This window comes from Eutrema salsugineum, unplaced genomic scaffold (assembly GCF_000478725.1).
Source record: "Eutrema salsugineum unplaced genomic scaffold, Eutsalg1_0 scaffold_14, whole genome shotgun sequence".
NCBI lineage: Eukaryota > Viridiplantae > Streptophyta > Magnoliopsida > Brassicales > Brassicaceae > Eutrema > Eutrema salsugineum.
The window spans coordinates 4,055,500-4,064,094 of NW_006256877.1; the positions used below are offsets into that span (position 1 = coordinate 4,055,500).

Consider the following 8,595-nt stretch of genomic DNA (forward strand, 5'->3'; position numbering starts at 1 on the left):
TGAGACATATAGCAAGGGATATGCAAGGGACCTGAAGAAATCCATTTCTAAATGAAGAAATATGTTGTAAAACCAAGAAATCCATTGCTAATTGAAGAAATCCGTTGCAAAACCAAGAAATCCATTGCAGAACTATTGCTAGTCCGTTGCAAAAGGAAAAACCAAAAATTTCACGAGTATGAAACTGAAAATGGCTAACTATATGTTAACAAGGATCATATTATTTGGTATTATTGATTTCCTTGCATATTAATGTTTTCTTAGCCCATATTTCATAAGAATTTCCAAGACATTAAAAATATGGCTTTTTGATCATAAGAGAGAGTATGTGTGAATTCATCTTAACTTATCCTTGAGATGAATGTTCTACTCTTACACATTTTTGATACGAATGCTTATACTTGTGGGGTTTCTCTCACTGAACATATTAAATTGGCAGTGTAGAACATAGCTTGCCCCACTTAGGTAGTAGTTATATGAGTAAGATGATTCACACTTTATTTTTTTGGAATGAGACATTTAGTAAGGGATTTGCAAGGGACCTCAGGAAATCCGTTGCAAAACTGTTGCTAGTCCGTTGCAAAGGAATAACCAAAAAAATTCCAAGTACGAAACCGAAAATTGCTAAGTATATGTTACAAGGATCATATTAGTTGTTATTGCAAACTCTAGCAACGATTCTCCGTTGCAAAACTTTTGAAGTTTTGCTATGTTCTCCATTGCAAAATGATGCAATGTATTTCCTTTGCAATATTTAGTAACGTTTTGCAATGAACTTTGTTGCATATCTATACTGTTGCTAAATTATTGCAAATCGGTTGCAAACTTGCAACAAATTTGTAATTAATTATTTTTCGAAATTTAGAAACGGATTTGCAAAGAATTTTATTTTGGAACAGAGTTGCAACGAACTACGTTGCAAATATTTGTTACGAAATCCGTTACAAAGTTCCATTGCAAATAAGCTGTTTTCTTGTAGTGGTAGCTGTTGTGTCTGAGAAAAGGCATGTGTCAAGTTGACATAAGAGGAGAAAAGCTTTATCCAAAGGTCAAGTAAATTAGGGTTTGAGTGAAGCTGGTGAGTATAAATAGAAAGAGGTGGTGACAGAAAAAGATACACACCTAGAGTTCTATTGTGAGATGCACACAGGTTGTGGTTGGTGTTGTCCCACCAGAAAAAAAAAAAAAGATCTGCTGGGGGTTTTTGTTGTATTACTATACTCGTCGGAAAAGACAATGAGTGGTAGTTGCGTTCTTACTTTAGTGGATTGGTTCTAGACTAGGTTGTGAGGATGTAGGTAACACCGTTAACAAATCTTTGTGTCTAAGTTACTTTATGCTCTTGCTCACTCATTATCGATTTGCGTCACACAAGCATATAGGTCTATCACAAATATGGCATTCGTAAACAACGATTGTAACTTCGCGCGTATTAATAAAGGTGATTGAGACAGGAAAAAAGAAGAAGCATATATTAATCTATTTAGACAATGATGATTATTAGCTAATCTATAATGACATGATCTACAGAACACCGAAAGCTTCTTTGATGGCGTGCAAAACACGGCACGAAACTTCTTCTCCAAACATTCTCGGAAACTGTGAACCCAAATCTTCTTCTATGCTCTTCTTTCTAGAGTTTTTGTCCCTTCTCTCCATTTCCAATTTCTCTTCTTCTCCCATCACTCTCTTCTCTTCTTGTTCTTCTTTCCTTGCGCATCGGTCCAACCAAACCCCGAGAACTTCCTTACCAGCTTGACTTACATGATCTCTTAAGATCTCCTCCAACTTTTCCTCTTCCTCCACATCGATTTTAAGCATCGAAGATGTAGGAGATAGAGCAGAGCGGATAAACAAAGAAGGCGTAACATAGGGTTTGATTTCAGGAAGCTTAAGGAGTGATTGGCGATATGAATCAAGAGCGGTGTCTTGGTAATATTCCTTGAGATAGTCCGGGTGAAGCACAAGGTCTTTGCGGTGAGGGAGGTCGAGGATGAGAACGAGCGACGTGGGACTGCTCTGTATGAGTTCGAGCACAAAGTTTGGAGCTTTTGTTGAAGAGTTTAAGTATGCAGAGATGCTTGTTATGTTGAGAGATACACCTGGTTGTATCTTACAGTGTATCCAACTTCCTATAACAAAATCAATCTGAAAAAAAACACAAATGCAAATTTTAAGGAAATCATCACTATATTCAATTCAAGGATTGCTTTTGAGTGACCAAAAAACCAAACAAATGAACCTAAAAGTAACATTCTAAAACGGAGAAATCATCGCAGGTTTCAGATGACAGAATGCGTACCAGAGAGGATTTCTGGCCGGATCTGATATGAAGAGATGCTTCGGCAGAACCGTTAGGGTTCTTGAAGTTCCGTACATCCGGCGGGAGGCTACAGGGGAGGAGTTGAGACTGGAGGCGATCCTCCATCGTCGACATTAGCTCAACCATTAGCTGCCTGCCTGTGGCCGACAAGTAGGGAAACTCCATAAATTTTCGCCGGAGAAGATCGTCGTGATCCTCCATAAACTGGAATTGAGCTCGAACTCTGAGTTTCTTCGAGAATGGCGAGGGTTTTGTTCGTGTCGAAAGAGTTAACGGCGGGAGAGAAGGAGAAGAAGAGAAGAGTGTGTTGCAAGATATTATCCCCATCGTAAACGATCTTTAGAGCACTGAGTCACCAGCTCCTTTGTATGAGGCTAAAAACAGGGCAGTGCAGTCTATAAGAAAAATATCTGTAGGCAAAACAGACCAAATTAAAGAAGAAGATTTTTTTTTGTCTTTATAGAACAAGTTAAATACATGTGTTCGATGTCCCAGATAAATAATTTTATTTCATATATCAAATTCCACGTGAAAAATGCAGAGGCTTGTTTCTCAGTTACCAAAGCTTCTGTCTTGTCCAAAATGCGTATCTACCGAATCCACTAAAACTGTGACTGTCAGAAATAGAGCAGAATTTGTTTTACTCTCAATTCACTTCTTATCTCTCCATTCAAGTGAAACCTAGGGTAATCTTTTACCCTAGATAATGTTTTTTTTTTCTCTTACTTTTTTACTCTGCTAAATTTACCATTTACAGCCCAGTAAGTAAAAAAAAACAAAAAACAAGATTTCACCAGATACAAACAAACATAATCATACTACCCTCACCAGGTATTTTCCTCTCGCTCTCTGTTTTCTAAAAATAATACATATCTTTAATCTAAAATTTCTTGTTACATCTTGATCAATCTAACTGAACTAACTTTCTTTGTACCGTGTTGTTGAAGAAATTTGTTAGCCCTAGCTTGGACGTCAAGTTATCAGACATATGCCTTGGCACATCGGCTGCTCTTACTTACTTTCCTCCTCATTACTTTTCCAATGAAGATATTCAAGGAAAGACGACTGCATTTCACCTCATTGATGGCGGGGTTACAGGTAATAACCCAATAACACGCAATCCTCCTACCTATATTCTCCAAATTTAGAGAACTTTGTAAGTATCGATGTGACATCCTAAACTTTAGCTTTGGCCCAATTTTTTTAAAAAAATCTAAACTCTAGAAACCCAATTATTTCTTGTGTTCTCATTAAACCCAAATTTATATTTTTACCCAATTAATTAGTTTTTTTTTTAAAACCAAAACCCCTGTCAAACCAAAAAGAAAAGAAAAGCTGCTGTAAGAGAACAACGAGAGTAAGAGAAAAGAAGAAAAGAGAGAGAAGAGAAGAGAAAAAGAGAAGAGAGGAAGGGAGAGAGGAGCTCACCGTTCACCACCACCACACCGTCTTCGTCTTCATTGATCACCACCTCCACCACCACAAACTTCACGTCTCCAGAAGAGGATCCACTGCCACCAGAGTTCTGATCGACCACCGTCGCGGTTGTTGGTTGCACCGAGAGGAGGAGAGGTTCGGAGAAGAAGAAAGTTGAAGGGGAAGGCATAGATCCGAGGTGAGATTTTGTGAAGAAGATTCATGTTACTTCAGAGAAAGTTAAACCGTGATCAAGGTGTCTCTAGAAAGACCTCGATGCAACGAACCCATAGGAGAAAACAGCATTGTCATCGGAGTTAAGGTCAGGCTACAACGAAGCTTTCTTCCTGCGCAAAAATCATCTGCATCATCCTGCAACCCAAAAATCTGTTCCGACGCAGCAACTTCAAAGGACTGTGGATGACTCGTTTTAAGTCCGATCGAGCTGATTTTTTATGGAGGACTTCACAGTACATCTGTCTCTAGTTTCAACGGTGGGATCAAGATTCCAACAGTTGGTTATCGAGTTATGAGCGTGTTTCCGAGGCAGCTTTGAAGTATTCTTATGAAGGGGTGTTCACCAACTGCAATTACAGGAGAAATGATATTCCAGGTTCTTTTATATTAAGGTGAGGAAAATGATAAGCATCATCAGATATATTACAGGAGAGAGAAGGGCCACGTTGGGGGAAGCGCTCTCAAGTCGTGGGAGAAGCAACTTAAAGAGGAAAAGAGCAAAGACTTGGAGCGAAGCAGAGGCTTTCTTTTCTGTACTAAGTATAAATACGAGAATAGAGGATAAAGTTTGTTATGCATTTTCTGAGTTTGTAAGCGTCATGAGCTTAGCTCGATGATCGTTATGAGATCCTGTAGATGCATTTCCGATATCTTGTATTGAACACATATACTCTTTTCTCATTCAATACATTTACTATTCACCTATTACATTCTTGATCTTATCAGAAAAGTTTGTGGATTTCTAAGATATATTAGTTGATTTAGTAATATGTGTATGCTTAGTGTAGGTATTAAACGTGATTGATGATTGGTATTTGATAATGCTGATTGATAATAGTTAATGATTGGTTATTGATGATAATTAATAATGAGAAGTACTGGAATATGATAATAGGATTGTAACTTATTTAGTCATTAGTTGAAATAGTAATTATCTGGTTACAATATTATGTGACGGCATACAACGAAGAACTCATATTGTTAAGTTGTAGTGATCGATAAATTGTTTGACGGTCTACAGTGAGTGACTGAATATTGTAAAGCTCTAGTGATTGAGAAAGAGCTGACGAGCCATAGTCAAGCCCTGTTGAGGGTGGTGACACTGGTAACTTGTAAAACCCAGAGTGAATGGTGGCAGAGAATGAGTACCATTGATGGAAGTTCTTTGGGAATGTGTTACAGAATCTCTAGGTTGATTGTTTTGAATGATTGAATGATTGTATTTATTTAAAAATATTAATATCATATATATTAATAATAATGTTAGTTATTCTAGGTTGATTGTTGCTTGAGTTTGATGCATATATTATGTATATACATTATTGCTATTTCAAATAATATGTCAAAGAATCTTGTGTGTTCAAAGAGCACACCCTCACTTAGTATTTTTTTCCAAATACTCATCCCTCTCTTCTTTTTCAGGTGAGAACGAAGAGTAGTACTTGTGGCATTTGATGCAGTGTTGCTTCCGGGAACCATGAGCGTATTTTATTTAATTATTTTTAATAAAGATTTTTAGTTATATTTTCTTTAGTTTTTCTTCAAATATTTAACAATCGGTTTATTGTTAAAATGTTTCAATTTTTCGGTTTATTTATTTTTAGTAAAAGATTTTAGACATTAAATAAATATTTAATGAGTTCATTATTCTTTGTAAAAGCAGTGAGTGTAAATCAAGTTAGATTTAATTTGCAAGATTATGGTGTCTCAATCGAGAAGTGAGCACAGTAATATGGCTTCAGAGTCATCATGATCTTTGAAAGTGGCTCTTGTGAATGTCAAAGTCCTTGCTGAGAATGATTTTTGGGATAGTCTTCTGTTCGTATATAAAGACGTCATCAAGGAAGAGTTGAAGATGGCTGGGCTCATGTGGCTAATCGATTTAAGGAAATTGGTTACTCTGAAGTCCAATATACGAAGAAGCATGAAGATTCGGAGCTGGGAAAATCTCTTCTAAGCTTAAGGATATGGTCTCTAGAATATATAACTTAAAAAGGAAGTTTACAGAAGTGGAATAAGAAAGCTTCAGAGGCTAAAATTTTTTGTGGATGTGAGAATAGGAAACTTTTTGATGAAGCTTTTTTATGTTAATTAAACTACATGAGAAATGTTGATGGATTTCTGAAGAGATTTTTCATATCTTTTTTTTGGATGAATGTTAAATTATATTCAAAACTAGAAAAAAATATTGTTTCTACATATGAAATGCGAGCGTGAAATTTAAAAACCTAACATTGAGCTAGATTGAGCACAGCTTAATTGACTAATCAGTTTACTGGTCTTGAAGAAAACTAGAGTTGCAGACCTTCTTCGTATCGATGATCTCCCAAAATCCTTATCGAACTAAATTGATTTCAGATGGATTTGTCCACAGTCTTGATTAGCCTTGAGACCGGCTATGGTTGGGCTCAATGTCTTCTATCATTTCTTTTTCTCCACAGCTTATAGACGACCGTCTGGAAGAGATACCAGATGAGAAAAGCTTTCAATTTTTTTCTGGTTGGCTCGCGAGATTAGGTTGGTTACATCCGTCCAATCTGTTGAAAAATCTCGATCAAGGATCCCTTGAGCTAAGTGAGTCTCAAGGATCCTTTGAGACTTTTCATATTAATGAGCAGTCCCATATCTTGATTGAATGCTTAAACTAAAAAAAAAAATTTTAATTTCTAATAAATCCAATAAATGGAAATGACACCTTAAGTTCAGATTTATTTCGGCACATCAAATTTAGTCCAGGTTAATTTTGGCATTTCCCCCGGATGATTACATAATCTATAAATGATATGATCTATAAAACACCGAAAGCTTCTTTGATGGCGTGCAAAACACGGCACGAAACTTCTTCTCCAAACATTCTAGGAAACTGTGAATCCAAATCTTCTTCTATGCTCTTCTTTCTAGAGTTTTCGTCCCTCCTCTCCAACTCCAATTTCTCTTCTTCTCCCATCACTCTCTTCTCTTCTTGTTCTTCTTTCCTTGCGCATCGGTCCAACCAAACCCCGAGAACTTCCTTAGCAGCTGGACTCACATGATCACTTAAGATCTCCTCCAACTTTTCCTCTTCCTCCACATCGATTTTAAGCATCGAAGATGTAGGAGATAGAGCAGAGCGGACAAACAGAGAAGGCGTAACATAGGGTTTGATTTCAGGAAGCTTAAGGAGTGATTGGCGATATGAATCAAGAGCGGTGTCTTGGTAATATTCCTTGAGATAGTCCGGGTGAAGCACAAGGTCTTTGCGGTGAGGGAGGTCGAGGAAGAGAACGAGCGACGTGGGACTGCTCTGTACAATTTCGACCACAAAGTTTGGAGCTTTTGTTGAAGAGTTTAAGTATGCATAGATGCTTGTTATGTTGAGAGATACACCTGTTGGTATCTTGCAGTGTATCCAACTTCCTATAACAAAATCAATCTGAAAAAAAAACCCACACAAATGCAAATTTTAAGGAAATCATCACTATATTCAATTCAAGGATTGCTTTTGAGTGACCATGCTATAGAAAACCAAACAAATGAACCTAAAAGCAACATTCTAAAACGGAGAAATCATTGCAGATGACAGAATGCGTACTAGAGAGGATTTCTGGCCGGATCTGATATGAAGAGATGCTTCGGCAGAGCCGTTAGGGTTCTTGAAGTTCCGTACATCCGGCGGGAGGCTACAGGGGAGGAGTTGAGACTTGAGGCGATCCTCCATTGTCGACATTAGCTCAACCATTAGCTGCCTGCCTGTGGCCGACATGTACGGGAACTCCATGAATTTTCGCCGGAGAAGATCGTCGTGATCCTCCATAAACTGGAATTGAGCTCGAACTCTGAGCATCTTCGAGAATCGCGAGGGTTTTGTTCGTGTCGGGAGAGTTAATGGCGGGAGAGAAGGAGAAGAAGAGAAGAGTGTGTTACAAGATATTATCCCCATCGTAAACGATCTGTAGAGAACTGAGTCACCAGCTCCTTTGTGTATGAGGCTAAAAATAGGGCAGTGGAGTCTATAAGAAAAAATATATGTCGGCAAAACAGACCAAATTAAAGAAGATCGGTTTTTTTTTGTCTTTATAGAACAAGTTAAATATACATGTGTTCGATGTCTCAGATGACTAATTTTATTTCATGTATCAAAGTCCACGTGAAAAATGCAGAGGCTTGTTTCTCTGTTACCAAAGCTTCTGTCTGGTCCAAAATGCGTATCTACCGAATCCACTAAAGCTGTGACTGTAAGAAATAGAGCAGAATTTGTTTTACTCTCAATTCACTTCTTATCTCTCCATTCAAGTGAAACCTAGAGTAAACTTTTTACACTACTAAATTTACCAACTTGACGTTCTTTTTTCTCTTACTTTTTCTCTACTAAATTATTTACCATTCACAGCCTCAGACCATCTCCATCAGGAGTTTTTAGCAGGTTTTTGACACAGAATCATAGGAGTTTTGGATTAAAAAAAATGAAAAAGCCCATAATTTCTATGAACCGCTCCTTATATAAGACCTGCAAGAGACGGTCTCATAGACCACGTGTAAGCAGATTATTGGCTTGTTCGGTTTTTTTTTTATAAGTTTTTTTTGGGTTTTTGATGTTTGCAGAACAAAGATGGAAGCCAAAATGGTTCGTGAAAGACATG

General features: G+C 37.4%; 2 protein-coding genes across 2 annotated transcripts; both read right to left on the minus strand.

Annotated features, from left to right (window-relative positions):
* Positions 1-1,455: 1,455 nt before the first annotated feature.
* LOC18022522 (red chlorophyll catabolite reductase, chloroplastic) lies at positions 1,456-2,689 on the minus strand. Its single transcript, XM_006405528.2, has 2 exons — positions 2,303-2,689; positions 1,456-2,148 (listed from the first exon to the last, which is right to left on the minus strand). Exons 1-2 carry the CDS (start codon positions 2,648-2,650, stop codon positions 1,525-1,527), a joined length of 972 nt encoding a protein of 323 aa, XP_006405591.1. The 5' UTR covers positions 2,651-2,689; the 3' UTR covers positions 1,456-1,524.
* Positions 2,690-6,697: 4,008 nt separating this feature from the next.
* Positions 6,698-7,934, minus strand: LOC18022523 (red chlorophyll catabolite reductase, chloroplastic). The gene is made up of 2 exons (XM_006405529.2): positions 7,548-7,934; positions 6,698-7,388 (listed from the first exon to the last, which is right to left on the minus strand). Exons 1-2 carry the CDS (start codon positions 7,893-7,895, stop codon positions 6,765-6,767), a joined length of 972 nt encoding a protein of 323 aa, XP_006405592.1. The 5' UTR covers positions 7,896-7,934; the 3' UTR covers positions 6,698-6,764.
* Between the last annotated feature and the right edge of the window lie 661 nt (positions 7,935-8,595).

Excerpts from the sequence above, each read along its gene's own strand:
- LOC18022522 (XM_006405528.2), bottom strand. The coding sequence starts at position 2,650 with ATGGGGATAATATCTTGCAACACACTCTTCTCTTCTTCTCCTTCTCTC. Across the intron at positions 2,149-2,302 it reads CCGGCCAGAAATCCTCTCTG|ATTGATTTTGTTATAGGAAG; the intron begins GTACGCATTCTG and ends GTTTTTTTTCAG.
- LOC18022523 (XM_006405529.2), bottom strand. The coding sequence starts at position 7,895 with ATGGGGATAATATCTTGTAACACACTCTTCTCTTCTTCTCCTTCTCTC. Across the intron at positions 7,389-7,547 it reads CCGGCCAGAAATCCTCTCTA|ATTGATTTTGTTATAGGAAG; the intron begins GTACGCATTCTG and ends TTTTTTTTTCAG.